The following is a 20,942-nucleotide window of genomic DNA, read 5'->3' on the forward strand; positions in this document are numbered from 1 at the left end:
ACTCCCCCAAGGGATGAATCCCTAATTGCTTATCCAATACCATGAGGTCAGTCCTAAAACCATATGTACAAAAACAGCAGAAAACAGGCTCAGTAAATCATATTTATGTATTTTGGATGGTTATACATACACCAGCATTATTCATAAGTTCTGGGAATTGAACCCAGGTGTTCCTGGCTGGGTTCTGGTTGCATAACATGTACTTTATCAACTGAGCCATCTCCCTAGACCCAATTTAGCTCTTGATTACACACAGAGATCACCAAGAAAGCTTTGAAGCCATGCTAATGCCTGCTCTCTAGAACCCCAGGAATCTGGCTTTTCTGGGAAAGAACCCCAGGAAGTTCACGTTTCCCCAGTGGTACAAGTGAACCTGACTGGCAGCCAGGCTTGAGACCGCTTTAGTGCTGCCGCTGCGCGGTGTTGTTGGCCGCGACTGCTTTTAAAGGCTGTTGATCACCACCCCCACAGCACACAGCCCTAACACTGCCTTGTTTTCTTCTCCTTCCGCTGTACTATGACCTCGACGTGCAACCAAAGACTACACTGATAGAGGGTTTGAACCTAATGTGACTTCCCTAAATAGCACCAAGATGTACCAAGTGGGGGAACTGAAAGCCCACCCTACAGGGTGAGAAATTTTGCAGGAATCCACTAGGAATCAATTCCCCTTTTTCTGGAAGATAGAAATGTCATTTACTTTTACACATGTTGTCACCACCCCCCTTCCATGGAGTAGTTGCTACAGGATCTAGGCAGCTTCCCAATGTTCATCACGCTGGTCATTTCATCTTGAAAATATAGAGAGAACACATAACTATTATTCCTATTTTGCAGAAGGAGAATCTGAGGCCTGCAGTTCATCTGCCTGAGGTTACTAGCCCGAGGCATCAGGTGACAGACTTTGTCCCAGGCCTTCTGCAGTTAGTGCTGTAGTGCCCCCTTCTGGCAGGACACCCTCAAAGTATTCCACAGAGACAAGTTGTCTGGTGCCCTGAGGAACAGCAATGGTGGAAAGCTTGGCATCATGGAGAGAGGGATGGACCACTATAGGGAGGGTCAACAGAAGCAATCGTCTCTCTCCTCCTCGCCTTATGGTCCAGTCCAGAACCCTGTCACCAACATTCCTTGGTTCCCAGTTCTATGACATCACAGCCTCCTGTCCTCTCTGCCAGCAGCAAGTGAGTAAGTAAGGCTCACAGGTGAGACCTAGAAACAACCCGCGAGGGGTGACCTTTCTGCACTAAAGGGTTGGCAGTGCCCGCACACTTGTGGATGCCCCTCATTTGTCCCCCAGCCGCAGACACCACTCCTCCTGGAGGCCCTCCCTCTGTTTCTCTCTCTGGTGCCACGTGCCCACCAGAGCTGGTTGACCCTAAATGACTCCTCCAGAATCTTGCCTGCTTCACTTCAGTGACCTGGGCTTATCTGGTCAGCGTGTTCTGGTGTCCTCAGAGACCTGAAGCTCACAGTTTTCTGGGGACAATCCAGGGGCCTCTATTTGACTCCTGCCCCCATCTAGAGGCAGGTCGTAGTACTGCATGAATGCCTTCACCGTCCTGTCCCCTCAACACTGCTGTCATTTTATACTCCCAAGCTTCACAGTGTGCCAGAAAGCTCGGCATTTTCCAACACCCTTCATCCTCACAGCCCTTTGTTGCAGACAGTGTTTCCCATTCTATAGACAAAACACTAAGTTATGAGAAGCTACACGTTTGTGTTGGGGATTAGCGCATTGTTAGAGTGCTTACTTGGCCTACATGAAGCCCTGGGCTCCTTCCCAAGTACTACGTACTCTAGGAATGGTGGTGCCCACCTACAATCCCAGCACTTGGGTGGTAGAAGCAAGAGGATCAGAAATTCAAGGTCATGTCTGGGTATAGAGAGAGTTCAAGGCCAGACTGGTCTACATAAGACCCTGCTACAGAAAACAAATTATTTTCCAAATAACATTCTGGCAAGTGCATCGCTTGTTTCCCTGAAATTCTGAAGAGGAATAGGCAGCTCCAGCTCCGTCATCAAGACTGCCCAGGAAAGACATGGAGAGCACCGCAGCCGGCAGCTGGAGTAACCTCCACTCAAAGCTCCCAGTGGCAACAGTTGTGGTCGTCAAGGACGATTTCCAACTGCAAAGGACAAGGTGCCAATGCAATGAGCAGTAAGCCAGCGTCTGAGAGAGAGGGAGCCGGAGTATTGTATTTTTCTTATATATGCATAAACTATTTTGGAGGAGAAATTCCTGTTCAATGTGTGAAACAGAAATGGAGTTTGTTCCCAGTTACGTAGAGAGCTGTGTGTGCACCCCAGGGCAGAGCTTAAGGGCCAGAGCTAAGGCTACACTAAGGCTACAGATTCCAGAGGCAAGGGGTGCTTGGGCATCTGGGACCGTCTATGTGAGGTGACACCAGCATGCAGAAGGCCCAGTGGCCGTTTCATTAATTGATGACTCATGACAAGCTGGCACCATGTTCACAGGGAAATGGGTCTTTACTAGGATTTGTGGGTGCCTTATTCCCCTTGTGTCTCACCTCCCCTACCTCCCTCAATCATAGCTGTAAGAAGACTCTCCAAGCATGTCCAATCTCCAGCACTGTCGCCAGCTGTCCTTAAAAACAGTTTCATCTTTCCATCGCAAAGATGGAGTTTCCAGGCTGAGACCCAAGCGCCTTAGTTCCCTCTTGACTTTGTTTTTTAATCTCTTGTTGTGCCATGTGTTGGATCAGAGGTGCTGAAGGAGCATTTGCCTCTACACAAGCACATACTCAGTCTCAGGAAACAAGCCATGATTTACATATCTTAAGAAGAATCAGAAAACCTGCAAACAGCAATAAAGAAGCTGAGGTGAGAGGTTGGGGAGTTGTAGGCCAGCCTGGACTATAAAAGGAGATTCTCTACAGAATAAAAGAAAAGGAGTTTTGTCTAGACATCTAAACACAACCATCTACTTCCCATCCAGGCTGTCTATTTCTTTTGCTGAGATCCAGGTCAACTTCCCCTGTGAAGATAAAACATGAAGTATTGTCAATGGTATAGGCACCCTAGTTAGCCAAAATAAAAATCCAAAGACATTCTAAAATACAACCCATAACTGCCAGGCTGTTAGGCCGATACATCCGGGTTTAGGCTGCAAGGCTATGTCAGCTACAGTGCGGAAAATAAGCAGCATGGTCACAGGCTTGGCCCTTCACACTGTGTAAGAAGACACGGCCCACTAGACATACTGGGGAGTCAGCCACTTAGAATCGCCTAAGTATTTGGTGCCCAGAACAATTAACCCGTGACAGCCTTGAAAAGACTGGTGCCCAACCTAAGAGCTTTTGTGCCTCGTCCACAAGTAAGCACTTCTACTCCCCGTCCATTGCGCAAGACTATTAGATTGCGGACAGGTAGGAGCGCACTCCCACTGCTGGGCGGACTTGGAAAGCCACCACCACCTCTGGCACTGCACTGGCTCTTCCAATAGACGTTTGTTACTAGTAAGTCCTTTACCAACAGACTCCAGATTCTTATAGAGCAAGTGTTTTAATTTCAGGAGTCATTCATTTTAAGGGCTCTTAGAAAACAAGCAGGAGTCTATGGTGATGCTTCTCATTCTGATTTATTTTTCCCTGCACTCCCTCTTAGTCCGTGTTCTATTGCTATGAAAAGACCATGACCACAACACCTTTTATCAAAGAAATCATTTAATTAGGGCTGACTTCTGTTTCAGGGGTTTAGTCCATTATCTTCACGGTGGGGAGCATGGCAGCACACAGGCAGACATGGTGTTGCAGAGGTAGTTGAGAGTTCTATATCTGGATCCACAACCAGCAGGACCCTGAACACCACAACCAGCAGAAAGTGACCCTGAGCCGGACTTGAACGACTAAGACTTCAAAGCCCACCCCTAGTGACAAGGCACAGCTACTCTAACAAGGCACAGCTACTCCAACAAGTTACCTCCTCTAACAAGGGCACAGCTACTTCAACAAGGCCACACCTACTTCAACAAGGCCATGCCTTCTAATAGTGCCACTCCCTAGTGACTAACCATTCAGATTTATAAGCCTCTGGAGACCATTCCTATTCAAACCATCACATCTATCTTAGATCTTAGCCATTTTTATTTTTGTACGTATGTATGTATAGATAGATATGTATATATTTGTAAAACACTTGGTTGCCCCAGAATAGTCCTGAAAAGTGCTTCACATTGACCCATTTTCATTTCATTAGCGACTCTGAGCCGGCGTCCTCAAGAGAGACTTTCAAAGAGGTTTCTCAAGTCTTTTTTGCTTTTAATTATACAAAATTGGTTAATTAGAAATCTTGGTCTTTTCCACCCTGTTTTTAAATACCTTTTCCCCATCATTGATGGTCAAGTATTCAATCAATATATCAGGATATGAAATTCTCTGGCAGCAAGAGGCTGACCAAAGCCTGAATTAGGTGCAATCACTTTCTACTGCTCTAAAATTCGAGAAGAATCTAAATATTTGCACTCTGTCAACTCTTACCTGGTTTTTAAAATCCAGTCTCACTGGATTCATCATCTGGCAAAAGAGTTTCAGGAATTATTGTGCTAAGGTTGAGCAGACAGCCATGGGGAGCAATAGCAGAAGTGTAAGTAGGTGTGAAGGAAAAGCTGGGTGGCGAAAGGGGCAGAGAAAGGAGGCTCCCCACGATTGAGCAGGAGTGTGACCTTTCACTCTCTTTTGTTCTTTCTTCTTCCTTTGTTTCCTTGCTAGAGAAGCCCTGTGCGGAGGAATTGCTACTTTGAGTTTTCTTCTCTCATGTTTAGTGTCCCCCTTGAAATCCCTTGTTTTTAATATCCTAGGTTATCAAAGACCAGAAGCTGGCACATGGATTTGGTCCCAGCACTTGGAAGGCAAAGGCAGGAAAGATCAAATCTCTATGAGTTTAAGGTCAAGCCTGGTCTACATAGTAAGCTCCAAGCCAGTCAGGCCTACATAGTGAGATCCTGTCTCAAAAGAAAGAAACAAAGTCAAGTTCATAATAATAGCCATGGTAATTCCGCATCTTTTAGTGAAATTCTTGACACCTATTAAGTAAACTCGAGAATACACAGTGAGAATATGAGTGTGAAGGAGCTGTGTTTCCAGAAGAGGTGACAAGTCCAATGCAGAGGGACTATGGCAAACAGAAAAGATCACACCACACCAGTTCAAAAATCATGTACCTGCTCAGTCTTAAATAACTTAACTATTAGTATCCAAGAGAGAACCACATGATCTGTGACCTGGAAGCCAACTCAGGCCACAGGCTAAGTGAAGCGACTTTGTTCTGTGATTTAACAAGACAGAGTGTGTACTTATGAAGGGCTCAGAAAGCCCAAGATAAAGGGTCAACAATCTCCTTTAAGCAAAAGGCCACCAGACTAGCAGAAGTTCAGTCAGGGGTTCTCCAGACTGACTGAGCAGGGCGGGAGGGGGGGGACAGCAGCTGGTCAGACTCTTTCCACTGTCCTTGGAAAGGGCTTCTTTCACGGGTCACATGTGCAAGGCAACATGTGTTGTAGGAGTCCGCTTGTGTGTTCTCAGCTGCCCAGACTCCCAAAATTACCACAGAGAAATTATATTATTTGCAATACTGTTTGGCCAATAGTTTAAGCATATTTCTGGCTAATTCTTATATCCTAAACTAACCCATCTCCGTTAATCTGTGTATTGCACGTGGTGTGGCTTACAGGCAAAGTTTTGGCATGTCTGCTCTGGCTGCTCCCCGACTCTGCCTTTTTTCTCCCAGCATTCAGTTTAGTTTTCCCCACCTAGCTCTGTTCTGCCGTGCTCTGCTATAGGCTCAAAGCAGTTTATCAACCAACGGTATTCACAGCATACAGAGGGGAATCCCACATCAAACATGGAACAAAACACTTGTATACATGAGGCACGTGTCTGGATAAGTGAAGAAAATTGAAAGTAAAACAATTAGAAGAATGAGGCAGGTTAAAGGCAAGGGTGTTTGATAATGATGCATCTCCTAAACACAAGATCTAACCATCTTATATCCATTTTTATTGCTATGAGTCCTGAAAAACAAATCTATGAACGGGAGATCAGTGAACTACACCAGAGCTCAGATCTTGCCAAAAATAACTCAAGAGGCCACAAATCCAAAAAGATAATTAGAAATGGGGTAAAGTTCATCATGAGGTGTCCCCTATAGTCCAAAGGTCCCACACCATAAAGACACATGTGTCTCTCCTGCTGCATGTGTTTCACCATGAGGAACCACTTATGTGCAAAAAGTTAAAGACCAGATGGGAGAAGGGAAGAAGAACCATGTTTGTTCAAGCATTTGCAAACGACCAGACTGTACACTGAGGACAGATGAAATGAAGATGAGTTATGAAGAACCCATCACCCCTGGTTTCATGTGAGTGCGATACTGTCCATCTTTATTTTGTTCACTGCTGACATCCAGCACTAAACAGTACCTGACACATAGCAGGCTCTCAAAAATATATTCTAAGATGTTACTCCTTTGTCTTTTAGTTTGGATTGTTTCTGATGAAAAATAGGTTGTCATTCTTTTTTTAATATGCAATTGAACCATTGGATTATTATTATTTTGATGGTTTTTAAAGTTTAAAGGTTTTTTAATTTCTTCTTTGGCTATTGGACTTCTATGTGTTAAAGAATAACTTTACATTTTTATGTTTGATGAACTCTTGAGTCAGAATTCTTCATCCAACTTGGGGGAGGGGGAGTTTGTCATTCATGCTTCAAATGCGTCCACTGACCCTCCTGCCCCTGCCCTGAACACATTAGCTGTGCAGCAGCTCTCAGCTCCCTGCCACTCTTTTTGATCTTTTTTTAAATTTATTAATTTTTTATTGATATTTATTGAGCTCTATATTTTCTCTGCTCCCCTCCCCCAACATCCCCATGGTCCCAACTTACTCAGGAGATCTTGTTTTTTTCTACTTTCTACTTCTCTCTTAGTGTCCTCATTGTTGTCAGGGTTCTCTGGGATTGTGGTTTGTAGGCTGGTTTTCTTTGCTTATGTTTAAAAACCACCTATGAGTGAGTACATGTGATAATTATTTTTCTGTGTCTGGATTACCTCACTCAAAATAATGTTTTCTAGCTCCATCCATTTTCCTTCAAAATTCAAGCTGTCATTATTTTTTTCTGCTGTGTAGAACTCCATTGTGTAAATATACCACATTTTCCTCATTCATTTTTCAGTCGAGGGGCATTTAGGCTGTTTCCAGGTTCTGGCTATGACAAACAAAGCTGTTATGAACACAGTTGAGCACATGCCCTTGTGGCACGACTGAGCATCCTTTGGATATACACCCAAAAGTGGTATTACTGGGTCTTGAGGAAGGTTGTTTCCCTAATTTTCTAAGAAATCATCATACTGACATCCAAAGGGGTTGTACCAGCTTGCATTCCCACCAGCAATGAAGAATTCCCTTTTCCCCACAACCTCTCCAGCATAAGTTGTCATCAGTGTTTTTGGTCTTGGCCATTCTTTCAGGCGTAGAATGAAATCTCAGAGTTGTTTTGATTAGGATTTCTTTGATGACTAAGGATGTTGAACATTTCCTTAAGTGTCTTTCAGCCATTTTAGATTCCTCTGTTGAGAGTTATTTGTTTAGGTCTGTACTCAATTTTTTTTATTGGATTATGTGTTCTTTGGTGTCCAATTTCTTGAGTTCTTTTTATATTTTGGAGATCAGACCTCTGTCTGATGTGGGATTAGTGAAGATCTTTTCCCATTCTGTAGGCTGTCGTTTTGTATTATTGGCCGTGTCCTTTGCTTTAAAAAAGTTTTTCAGATTCTGGAGGTCCCATTTATTAATTGTTTCTCTCAGTGTCTGTGCTGCTTGGGTTATATTTAGGAAGTGGTGTCCTGTGCCAATATATTCAAGTGTACTTTCCACTTTCTCTTCTATAATGTTCAGAGTGTGGCTGGCTTTATGTTGAGGTCTTTGATCCATTTGGACTTGAGTTTTGTGCATGGTGATAGATATGGGTCTATTTTCATTCTTCTACATGTTGATATCCAGTTATGCCAGCACTACTTGTTAAATATTCTTTTTTCCATTTGATATTCTTTTCTTCTTTGTCAAAAATCAGGTGTTCAAAGATGTGTGGATTGATATCTGGGTCTTTTATTCAATTCCATTGGTCCTCCTGCCTGTTCTTATACCAATACCTGGCTGTTTTTAGTACTGTAGCTCTGTAGTAGAGTTTGAAGTCAGGGATTGTGATACCTCCAGAAGTTCTTTCATTGTTCAGGATTGTTTTGGCTATTCTGGGTTTTTTGCTTTTCCATATGAAGTTAAGTACTGTTGTTTCAGGGTCTTTGAAGAATTTTGCTGGGATTTTGATGGGCATTGCATTGAATCTGTAGATTGCTTTTGGTAAGATTGCCATTTTTACTATGTTAATTCTGCCTACCCAAGAGCATGGGAGATCTTTCCACTTTCTGGTGTCTTCAATTTCTATCTTCAAAGATTTAAAGTTCTTGTCATACAAGTCTTCCACTTGTTTGGTTAGAGTTACTCTGAGATATTTTATGCTATTTGTGGCTATTATGAAGCATATTGATTCTCTGATTTCTTCCCAAGCCCAGTTATCATCTGTGTAAAGGAGGGCTACTGACTTTTTTGAGTTAATCTTGTATCCTGATACATTGCTGAAAGTGTTTATGAGTTGTAGAAGTTCCTTGGTAGAATTTTTGGGATCACTAATGTAAACTATCATATTATCAGCAAACAGTGAGAGTTTGACTTCTTCTTTTCCAATTTGTATCCCATTGATCTCCTTTTTGTGTCTTATTGCTCTAGCTAGGTCCTCAAGAACTATATTGAATAGATATGGATTGATATCAAGAGAACAACCTTGACTTGTTCCTGATTTCAATTGGAATCGCTGGGAGTTTCTCTCTGTTTAGTTTGATGTTGGCTGTTAGCTTGCTGTATATTGCCTTAATTATGTTTAGGTATGTTCCTTGTATCCCTGCTCTCTCCAAAACCTTTATTATGAAATGATGTTATATTTTGCCAAAAACTTTTTCAGCATCTAATGAGATGATCATGTGATTTTTATTTTCAGAATGTTTATTTGGTGGATTATGTTGAGAGATTTTCATATGTTGAACCGTCCCTGCAACTGTGGGATGAAGCCAACTTGATCATGATGGATGATGGTTCTGATGTGTTCTTGGATTCGATTTGCCAGTATTTTATTTAGTATTTTTTGCATCAATGTTCATGAGTGAGATTGGTCTGTAATTCTCTTTCTTAGTAATGTCTTACTGTGGTTTGGGTATCAGGGTAATTGTCGCCTCATAAAAAGAGTTTGGCAGTGTTTCTTCTGTTTCTATTGTGTGGAACAATTTGAGGAGTATTGGTATTAGTTCTTCTTTGAAAGTCTTGTAGAATTCTGAGCTGAAACCATCTGGTCCTGGGCTTTTTTTGGTTGGGAGACTTTTGATGACTGTTTCTTGTAGCATGAAGGGGCTTGCTTGTTGGGGTATCTGTCCTGCCCAGTACCCCACAACCGGCAAACCCCAAAGAAAATCACACACAAGACTCCATAGGATTATAAACTGATTGGCCCTTAGCTCTAGCTACTTATTATCTCTTATAACACATACTACCCCATTATCCTTATCTACATTAGCCATATGGCTCAGTACCTTTTCTAGCTCAGTAGCTCACATGTTGCTTCTTTGGTGATCTGGGCTGAACTGCCAAGGGAACTTCCTGCTTCCCAGAATTCTCCTGTTCTCATTGCATCACCTCTACTTCCTGTCTGGTTTTCCCACCTACACTTCCTGCCAATCAGCTGATTGGCCAATCAGCATTTATTTAAAATATGATTGACAGATTACAGAGAATTCTCCCGCACCAGTTTCTATTTCTTCAGCCATTATAGGTCTGTTTAATTTGCTTATCTGGTCTTGATTTAATTTTGGTAAATGATATTTTTCCAGAAAGTTGTCCATTTCCTTTAAGTTTTCCAATTTTGTGGAGTACAGGTTTTTGAAATATGACCTGACTATTCTCTGGATTTCCTCAGTGTCTGTTGTTATGTCCCCCTTTTCATTTCTGATTTTATTAATTTGGATATTCTCTCTCTGCTTTTGGTTAGTTTGGATAAAAGTTTGTCTATTTTGTTGATTTTCTCAAAGAACCAGCTTTTTGTCTCACTGATTCTTTGTATTGTTTTCTTTGTTTCTATTTTGTTGATTTCAGCTCTCAATTTGATTATTTCCTCCCATCTAGTTCTCTTGGGTGAGTTTGCTTCTTTTTGTTCTAAAGTTTTCAAATGTTCTGTTAATTCACTAGTACGGGACCTTTCTAGCTTCTTTATGTAGGTATTTAGTGCTATGAACTTTCCTCTTAACATTGCTTTCATGTGTCCCATAAACTTGGGTATGTTGTGTGGTCATTTTCATTGAATTTTAGGAAGTCTTTAATTTCTCCCTTTATTTCTTCCTTGACCCAGGTAAGCATTGTTTAATTTCCATGTGTTTGTGGGTTTTCTGGAATTAGTATTGCTGTTGACTTCTAGTTTTATACCATGGTGATCTAATAAGGTACACTGGGTTTTTCTGATTTTGTGTGTGTGTGTGTGTGTGTGTGTGTGTGTGTGTGTGTGTGTGTGTTGAGGTTTGTTTTGTTACTGAGTATGTGGTCAATTTTTGAGAAAGTTCCATGAGGTGCTGAGAAGAAGGAATATTCTTTTCTGTTTGGATGGAATGTTCTATAGATGTCTGTTAAGTCCATTTGAGTCATAACATCTGTTAATTCTCTTATTTCTCTGTTCGTTTTTTGTCTGATTGACCTGTCCAGTGGTGAGAGGGGAGTGTTAAAGTCTCCCACGCTTAGTGTGTAGGGTTTAATATGTGATTTAAGCTTTAGAAGTGTTTCTTTCACATATGAGGATACTTTGTATTTGGGGCATAGATGTTCAGTACTGAAATTTTCTCTTGATGGATTTTTCCCGTGATTAATATGAAATGACCTTCTTTGTCTCTTTTGACTGATTTTAGCTTGAAGTCTATCTTGTTAGATATTAGGATAGCTAATCATGCTTGTTTCTTAGCTCCATTCGGTTGGTATATTTTTTCCCAACCCTTTACTCTGAGACGATGTCTATTTTTGAGGTTGAGATGTGTTTTTTGTATGCAAAAGAAGGATGGATTCTGTTTTTGTATCCAATCTTTTAGCTTGTGTCTTTTTATGAGTGAGTTGAATCCATTTACATTAAGGGATATTAATGACCAGTTATTGCTATCTCCTATTAATTTAATTTTCATCATTGGTGGTGTTAATTTGTGCATTTTTTTCTTCTTTGGATTTTGCTGTTATGAGATCATCAATTGTCTGTGTTTTTATTGGTGTAGCCATCTTGCTTGGGTTGGAGTTTTCCTTCTAGTATTTTGTGTAGGGCTGGGTTTGTGGCTAGGTATTAGTTAAATATAGATCTGTCATGGAATATCTTGTTTTGTCTTTCTATAGTGATCAACAGTTTTGCTGGGGATAGTAGTCTGGGCTGGCATCCGTGGTCTCCTAATGTCTGCATAACGCTTGACCATGACCTTCTGGCTTTCACTGTTTCCAATGAGAATTCAGGTGTAATTCTGATACCTTTATATGTTACTTGGCCTTTTTCCTTTGCAGCTCTTAATATTCTTTCTTTACTCTGTATATTTAGTGTTTTGATTATTATGTGGCGAAAGGACTTTTTTTTTTGATCCAGTCTATTTGGTGTTCTGTAAGCTTCTTGTATCTTCATATATTTCTTTAAGTAGGGAAAGTTTTCTTCTACGATTTTGTTAAATAAATTTTCTGTGCCTTTTAGTTGGACAAATTCTTTTTCTTCTATACCTATTATTCTAAGATTTGGCCTTTTAATGGTGTCCCATGTTTCCTGGATATTTTGGGTTAAGGTTTTGTTTGATTTAATGTTTTCTTTAACTGATGAGTCTATTTCTTCTATTGTATCTTCAGAGCTTGAGATTTTATCTTCCATCTCTTGTATTCTGCTGTTCATGCTTGCATTTGTGGTTTCTGATCTTTTTCTCATAATTTCTGTTTCTATAATTCCTTTGGCTTGTGTTTTCTTTATTGTTTTGTCGCGAGCCCTATTCCTGAGCAGGCATTCTGCCCTTACTTCGAGGTCTGCAAGCAAATACTCAGGATGACCACAGTTTTTATTCTAGGAACAAGTTTATTATGCCAATAGTCAAATCTCCAATTGTTACTATAGCAGATAGATATAAGCAAACATCAAAACTATAACAATTATTTAAATCTCTAATTATTCCTATGGCAGATATAAGCAAACATCAAAACTATAACAATCCTTACTTAGTCAATCAATCACATCGCACATTCAGCAAGGATTATATGCCCTAGGCAAGGTTTTCTACCCTATCTTACTGAGGCATTGGTGTATAGGACCTGATAATGGTTCATGGCTCTCGACGTAGACCTCTGGATCAGCAAGTCTTGATCCGCAGGCAAGAGCTAGTTCTCTGGCTCTTGGAAGGTCTCAGCTGTCAAGTTGCTGGTTCGTTGGATTCTCTATGACTGCTCTGACAGTGTGTCTAGCAAGTCATTTTGAGAATGTCTTCTGGACGTGAGCCTCAAGTTTTTATACTGTTTCTGGCTGCTTTACCTTCTTACTTCTAGATTAGCACACATGTCTGCTTATCATATAGTTACGTCACACTTGTTCATTCAGCTCAAACTCTTATCACCACTGCACACATTGCTTCATACTTTTTAGTTTCATTTTGTGTGTCACTTAATATTTCTCTTAATATTTCTGGACTTGTTTGTCCTTACAGGCTCATAACATTTCACTTAATATTTCCTTCTAATACTTCTTGACTTGTTTGTCCTTACAGACTCATAACATGTTTCTATTTCAGTTTTCAAGTCCTGAATAGTTTCTTTCACGTTTGATTCCTTTTTCTTGGTTTTCTTTGAGTGATTTGCTGATATCTTCCAATTTTTTGTTTGTCTTTTCCTCAATTTCTTTAAGGGAATTTCTCATTTCATCTTTAAGAATTTCAAACATTCTCTTGAAGGTATTTTTTAGGTCATTTTCTTCTGGTTCATCCATATTTTGTTGTTCAGGTCTCGCTTTTGTAGGGTCTTTAGGTTTTACTGGTGTTGTGTTGCTCTTTGTGGTGTAGCATGTGATCTTACCTTTTCTATTCATCTTTTCCTCTAATAGGTGTGGTTGGGGCTGTCTGAGATTCTGTTGAATAATCTTCTAGGTGCCAGTGAATCCTAAGCTCAGATGGTTGTTCCTCATGGTACAGTCAGTGTCACAGTTCTAGTTACCCCGTTGGCTACTCCTGTTCTTGGAGATAGCTCAGTGTTCCTGTGCTTTGCTCTACTCACTTGCAGTTTGCTGTGGAAGGCCTACTTTGGCCTAGGCTGCCGGTTTTACCCATTTCTGTAAATCCTGGTCTGAATCCCCTCCTGCAGAAGTCCCTGGCTTGGAGTTGAGCCTGTTCTGATAGAGATCGCTGACTCTGGATCTGATAGCTGGCTCAATCCTGATCCTCCAGTGTCCCGGGACTGGACTGGCTCCTGTGACTGAATTTGCTCCTGGCTTCTGCTCCCTGTGGAGCTTGTTTCCTCAGGCCCTCTCTGTCTGAGGTAGCCTGTTCAGAGCCACTCCTGTGGAATTTGTTGCCTGAGGTGGAGTTCCTTGCCTTGGGGCAAATGTGGCCTAGGTTACCTGCTTTGACCTGTATCTGTAAATCCTGGTCTGGATTCCCTCCTGCAGAAGTCCCTGGGTTGAAGTTGTACCTGGAAAGGTTTCTGGCTCTGGTCTACTGCCTCAGAGATCCCATACCGCACAAGCATGGGCTGGAACCAAGAGTCTCGGCGGAGGGTGTCCAGGTTGAATGAATTTACAGAGCACGAGGTTGAGGTGGAACAGCTTCTTTATTGTTCTGCTGGGGCTAGCTTTATACCATGGCACCAATGGGAGGGGACTGCAGGGGTCAAGGAATGATCACCATGCACTCAAACTTCCTTTCCCAATTCCAGGAGCAGAGGGAAGTTATTATGTTTTCTTTGCAGATAAGCACCTCAAATGGGGGCAGGGAAATGTAACTCGAGGCTGCAATTCCCGTAGTCCCAGGTTCGGGTGCGCCCAGACCCACAGAGGACCTGCTTATTCCCTCAGAGGTCCCAGACGCACCCTCGGACCCACAGAGGTTCCAGGTTCCTGCCTGTTCCTTTGATGTCCCAGACCAATGCCTCTTCTCAATCTTTTAAACACTTTTTCATTCTCTACTTCTATGTGTACAACTTCTATTTCCTTTCTGTTCCCTCAGATTCACTATATCATCTACTGTCAAGTTTATTGTTGATCATTCTCTATATTTTCCTTTCAGATGCTGGTGTGTGTGTGTGTGTGTGTGTGTGTGTGTGTGTGTGTGTGTGTGTATACATACACACGGGTACACACAGATATGTACATACAAATCAAGGACAGCTTATGGGCATTGGTTTTCTTCTTCCATGTGGGTCCTGGGGATGGAACTCAGACTGTCGGGTGGAAAAAGTGCTTTTACCCACTGATCATCTCTTGGGCTCCAACTGCTGTTTTCTATAACTAGAATCTCTAGTATTCCAGAATTACCATTTCTTTCCTCAACACTACATTTCTTCATCTACTATATCCATTTCTTTCTGCCACCAGAGACACTGACCAAAAGTGTGACATAATACATATTACCATGGGAATCCTAGCTTTTGCATGAATCATTATTGGTAGAAAAAACAGGGAGACCAGCTAAGAGACTATTGAAATAACCTATGCAGGAGATGTTAGCAGCTCGGACCAGTACAGCAGTTAACAAAAGAAACAAGTGCCAGCAAGAAGGTCACCTCACATGGTGAATTGGTTGTGATGACAGACAACTAATCTTAAAAGGAATTTTTGACACAGAACATGGATGGAACATATCTAAAGGTTTAAAAGTTGACATATAAAAGAAGTTGAGACTAAAACAAAACTTTATATTCTTGTGCCATTGACACATGAAAGATTTTTGGAGGAACCTCCCAGGTTAACTTCCCCTTACCATTGAGGGACTTACCCAAAGCCATATGGCGAATGTTCACAGCAGGAATTAAACCTACAGGTCTATACACTTCCTCACCATGTTATTGTGGGACCAGGGAGGTGGATTAACTTAGGGGCAATGAACTATGAAGAGGAAATCAGAGGAAGGAAAGGAAATGACCGTGGGCTCAGCACTTCCTGCATACCTACCACCACGGAGTCACCCTGCATATAGTTAACACTTTGTTTCTGTAAAATGGGCACCACTATTCCTGTTTTCCATGTAGTAAGAGTGAGGCTCTAAAAGGCTAAAGAAAAATCCAAGGACATGTCCCTAGAAATGGGGAAGACCACAGAGCTATCTGAAACTTGCTCCCCAATGGCCTGCTCCTGCAGGAGTCTGCTCCCCAGTGGCCTGCTCCTGCAGGAACTCCTATAGGATTCCGCTGCAGCAGGTCCTGACTAGAGCGCAGACACAGATGAAGGAGTAACACTTTTCAGCTATGGTCTTGTTCATCTAGGAAACAACCCTGCTTGGTGAACTGAGCACAAATTAACACCAGTGATTCCACTGCAAACAAAGCTGGCAGAGTAAAGTCTTCAATTCCTCTCTATGGGTAAGGAAATTTTGTATAAAATAGGAAAAAATGTCCTTAAATGAGGGCTTCTGGGTTGGGGGGACAGCTCGGGCAGTAAAGCACTTGTCATGGAAGCTGAAGGACCTGAGTCTGGACCCCAGATCCCTCATGAAAAGTGGAGCAATGTGTCTCTTAACCCCAGCACTGGGGATGCAAAGACAGAGAGATTCCTGGAGTAGCCATTCTGTCCAAGAGGCAAGTTCCAGGTCCACTGAGAGACCCTGTCTCAAAAAGCTGAGGTGGGGAATGGTTGATACAGATACCTGATGTTGCCCTCTGGCCTCCCCATACACACATGAACACGTGTATACACACACACACATACACACACACACTGGCAGCAGCAGCAGCTTAGAAAGAACCAACATGAACTTCCTGACCACAGGGAGTCACAGACAATTTCTAACAAATACATGAATTCAGATCCAAGAATACATCGTCCCCATTTGTTTACCTCCTACAGCAACCTACCAAAACCTGGCCTCGAAGATATTCTGTTTGTGCTGCCGGGACTGTGAGGAAGCCGTCATCGAGAGCTCCAAGCCTCCCAGTCAAACTCAAGGGAACCGGCCACCATCCTACAGTAGGTATCCAACAAGAACACCCTGCCTGACCTCCCTAAGCCTCGGCTTCTCTACCGTCTTCCTCCTGAAATGACCCCAAATTTCCTTTGTCATTACTTTATTTTTATCTTTTGAGATCATAATTGCATCATTTTCACCTTCCCCTTTGTCACCCCAAGCCCTCATGGCTCTCTCTCATACTCATTAACTGTTACGTGCATATAAGTATATACATCCATATTCCTAAATACGTATAAGTACAACCTGCTCAGTTTGTATGATGTTACCTGTATGCTATTAAGGGCTGACTATTTGGTATTGAATAACCAATTGTGTGTGCTCTTTCCTGAGGAAGACTTTCTCCATCTCTCGGCATTCCTTAGTTGCCGGCTTTGTCTAGGACGAGTCTGTGGGCTCTCCCCATCCACCCGCACAAATCAGTTTCTTCCTTGTTCAGCTCATGCTTGGGCAGTCATATTGGAGAGATTTTATGGGTGTAGCTTCTGGCTGACTTTATTAGAAGACACGATCACATAGTCAACTCCCTGGTCCTCTGACTCTTACAGTCTTTCCTCCCTCTCTTCCACAATGTCCCCTGAGCCTTAGGTTAGGGAGTGATTTTGTAGGTATATCATTCATCTTTTGATTGAAAAAAATCCAAGCTAAATTGAGCTGAAGGATAGATGGCTGTGTGCAAACAGCCAGTGAGCTCAAGTTTGCTAAAGTGTGAACTGAGGTCTTGCAGCACGGACATCACCAGAGAGCTTCTTGGAACACATTTTTAGGGCTGAGGATGTTAACTCAGTTAACGTAGCATTCCTTAAGGCTTAGGTCCAATCCTAGCCCCACACATAAAACAAAATTAGTGTGGTGGCACACATCTGTACCCCTAAAACTTGGGAAAGTTGAGTCGGGGAGATGAGAGCTTCGAGGCCACCCTCTACTACTTAGTGAGCTGGAAGTCAGCTCAGGAGATATGAGACTCTCGGAATTTAAAAAGTGCATCTTCAGACCCCATTAAAAACCAATTGAGTTAGAACCGTGTTTTAGTATGGTCTCCAGGTAAATCTGGATGTACTTTGCAATTTAAGGAACAAGGCTAAAGACTCTAAGACAATAGTTAAGGCCTCCTGTCTTCGGAGCTGACATGCCCCTTTGAGTTTCAGTTCTGCCACAGAGGTTGAGCAAGTCACTTAATCTTAGACTCAGCTAGCCTGTTCTGTAAAATAGGAATATTAATAATACACTTGGGGAATCATGGGTGTGTGGAATAAAGCAAGGTCCATAGGTGCCTAGCACAAAACAGGTGGAGAAGCAATGAAGACAGGTAAGTTCAGAAAGACTCCAGCAAGGCCTCTGTTAAGGAGCCTCGGAGCTCCAATGGACAAAGTCCAGGCCACATCACCACGCCTTCTTGTCTTCCCCCTCAGAAATATGAGACCCCTTGGAACATTGAAGCATCCCAGCCTCCAGTTTGTGTCACAAACTTCTTGATGGCCCAGGACAAAAAAAGACAGGAGTCAAAATTAGCAATTTCAGAGAGAGAGAAAGAACATTATTATGAAGATCAGGCGAAGCTAAGACTCATGGGGACATAGCAGGACAGAGTGCTGGTGGAAATCTGTCACACTCGCACTGACAGATGAAACTGGACAAAGAGCAGGAAAAAACCCTGCAACCAAAACTAGCTCTCATAGACCAGGCTGGCCTCGAACTCACAGAGTTCTGCCTGCCTCTGCCTCTATCTCCCGAGTGCTGGGATTAAAGGCGCGCACCACCACTGTCCGGCTGAAGAGCAAAATCTTAAAAATACAAATTCCCTTTCCGCTGACGATGCCAGTGAAGTGCAAACTATGATTCGCCAGTACACCCACACCTCTGTGCAGCTGTTCAGCACTGGGTGGATCCCCCTCCTGCATTCCCCGTCTACACGGCTGCTCTAATGGATCCCCCTCCTGCATTCCCCCATCCACACTGCAGCTCTAGTGGATCCCCCTCCTGCATTCCCCCGTCTACACTGCCGCTCTAATGGATCCCCACCTGCATTCCCCCATCTACACTGCCGCTCTAATGGATCCCCCTCCTGCATTCCCCGTCTACACTGCAGATCTAGTGGATCCCCCACTCCTGCATTCCCCGTCTACACTGCAGATCTAGTGGATCCCCCACCTGCCTTCCCCCATCCACACTGCAGCTCTAATGGATCCCCCACCTCCATTTCTCTGTCTACACTGCAACTCTAGGTGGATCCCCCACCTCCATTTCTCCGTCTACACTGCAGCTCTAGGTGGGTCCCCCACCTCCATTTCTCTGTCTACACTGCAGCTCTAGGTGGACACTACTATCCAAAGCAAACCATGTTATTTTGTTGCAGGTATGAGTAGAGGCGATTTATTGAGTTACACATCTAGTGTCAAAGCTGTTACCCCTGCTCCCGAGACCTTCACCTGTCTCTGAAGTTCTTTGTCATTATTCTAGATATACATAAAGGCTTAAATACAATTCATGCCTGTCTCTGCAGTAGTAAAATTAGAAAAAAGTCTAAACACACAATAGTCCATTGGATAAATAAATCTTGAATTATCCATAAAAGAAAATACTATCCAATTATTACTTTAATGTAGTGACATGGGAAAAACTGTTTATATGAAGAAAATTAATCACATACATAGAACACACAATCTGATGAACTATGTTAAAATATGCTTAGGTAAAGATAGTATCTGGGAGGAGAGGAGTTGGATCATTTTTCCTTTTGTAATGGATATGCATTACATTTAAAAATAGAAAAACATTGATTCTTTGAAAATATGTATTTCTAAATTCAGCAGCTGCTTAAAGGAGGAAGTTTGAAACTTTCCCCATCCCATAGTATCCCTCATTCTCCTGTGCGCTGCTTCTGTCAGCTGAATGCCCTCATGTCTGTGATTGGCCACGCCTTCCCACATGACACCCACGGAATTCTCGTTGTCAGGTTCACAGTCTCAGAAGAATGAGTTAAACAAACCAAATCTCAAGTACACTAATGCACAGTTCCTCACTGGACAAGAAAAGACATTCTCTTCCAGCAGCAGTGAATTTGAAGGTGAGTCCGAGTGAGGTCCAGACACTGGCCTCAGGGCAGGGGTCTCTGTCCTGATGGCCAGACCCTACAGGTATGTGAGTTAGCTGTTCACACTCCAGAGGGCGCTGTGCCTCCTACAGCACTTGGCCTAGCTCATTATTTTCCATGCTAGACACTGTATTTGAAGGAGCGGCTCTGGGAGGAGCTACACACACACACACACACACACACACTCTTCTGGGCACCACAGTGTGGTCTGGAATGTGTATTTTGTGTGACACTGCTTAATCTTTACTTTGGGGGCTACACACTGAGCTCCAGACTGGTAGGTCCACCTTGGGTTTGTTTTCTGATATCCCCCAAACCCAGCCAGGCGCAGGTCAAATGAGCAATATCTGAAAACGCTAATGAACTGAGCATAGCTCAGTTGGGATGACATGTCTTTGGGTCAAAGAAGAACTAATGTTCAACCTAGTTCAGTAGCACACACCATGAAGAAGAAAGGCAGTCGTGTTGAAGGAAAGTTATCCTGTGCCCAGATGGCCTCACAAAGCTCGCCATGCCCCAGGGACCACAGATAGATCAGGATCACTTACATCTCCCCACCTGTCACTCAATCCCTTGTTGCAAACGGGAGCTCATTGAAGGGTAAATTTTCCTACAATAGCCTACCTTTCTATCTGAATCTAGCTGAGGGTCTCACTGGCTCACCAATCCCTCCGTTTCTGATATTCCATGCCCGAGGAGGCTGAGATCCACACTAGAAAGGGACTTTGTACCAGGAAACGCCATCCATGCCCAAGATCTCTGTCTCCTTGCAAGACTTTCTGTTGTGACTCCACCATGCAAAACAATACCATGCCTGACTTACTAAGCTGGGGTGCGCCTGGGCTCCCAGAGAGCTCATGGAATCTGAGAACCCGTCCCAGAGGGAAACAGTCCCAGCAGCCCGTCCCAGAGGGATACAGTCACAGCAGCCCGTCCCAGGGGGATACAGTCACAGCAGCCCGTCCCAGGGGAATACAGTCACAGCAGCCCGTCCCAGGGGGATACAGTCACAGCAGCCTGTCCCAGAGGGATACAGTCCCAGCAGCCCGTCCCAGAGGGACACAGCAGTCCATCCGAGTCTAGTTCAAGGCGCTTCACCCACCAGCATGCTTTCCTTCTTTCAGAGTTGACTGCATACAACATACAAACAGGATACCCTAAAAAAAATCTAAGCCGCTACTGCCAGGAACACTGGACCTTCCAGCCGTGCCTCATTGGGAGACCATGAGGGTTCTAGTGGCAGTATCCCAGGGGCTCTGAGCTGTGCAGCTGCTGGAGGGTCTCCATGAGGATGAAGAAGGCAGTGGACAGGATTCATGAAGACTGATTCAGAAACTCCACCAGAGGAGGGAAGAGGTCTGAGCCATCCCTGTGCCTACAAGAGTCACTGCAGCTCCTGACACAGCCCGGGGAGGGGCTGCCTGCATTAAAGTCCTTGGTTGCATCAGAGGATGTGTCCCTCCTCTTTGTCCCTCCCCCACACCTTAGAAATATCCTATCTGTTCTTATATTGTCACTTCTAAATACTTGACTTTGTGAATAGCTTTTGAAAATATTTCAAATTTATAGA

At 43.1% G+C, this 20,942-nt stretch overlaps 1 protein-coding gene across 5 annotated transcripts; it reads left to right on the top strand.

Moving 5' to 3' along the window:
- Positions 1–1,062: 1,062 nt before the first annotated feature.
- Positions 1,063–20,819, top strand: Tex48 (testis expressed 48). Of its 5 annotated transcripts, none has more exons than XM_048459304.3 (5): positions 1,063–1,185; positions 15,581–15,676; positions 16,161–16,280; positions 19,235–19,345; positions 20,497–20,819. In XM_048459304.3, the coding sequence occupies exons 2-5, from the start codon at positions 15,673–15,675 to the stop codon at positions 20,598–20,600; spliced, it is 339 nt and encodes a 112-aa protein (XP_048315261.1). In that variant the 5' UTR covers positions 1,063–1,185; positions 15,581–15,672; the 3' UTR covers positions 20,601–20,819. The 5 variants fall into 5 exon arrangements, with proteins under 5 accessions (XP_048315261.1, XP_048315260.1, XP_048315259.1 ...); XM_048459303.3 differs by having other exon boundaries at positions 1,124–1,181; XM_048459302.3 differs by having other exon boundaries at positions 1,125–1,202.
- Positions 20,820–20,942: the final 123 nt, after the last annotated feature.

The sequence above is a fragment of the Myodes glareolus genome, chromosome 3 (genome assembly GCF_982192425.1).
Source record: "Myodes glareolus chromosome 3, mMyoGla1.1, whole genome shotgun sequence".
Lineage (NCBI taxonomy): Eukaryota > Metazoa > Chordata > Mammalia > Rodentia > Cricetidae > Myodes > Myodes glareolus.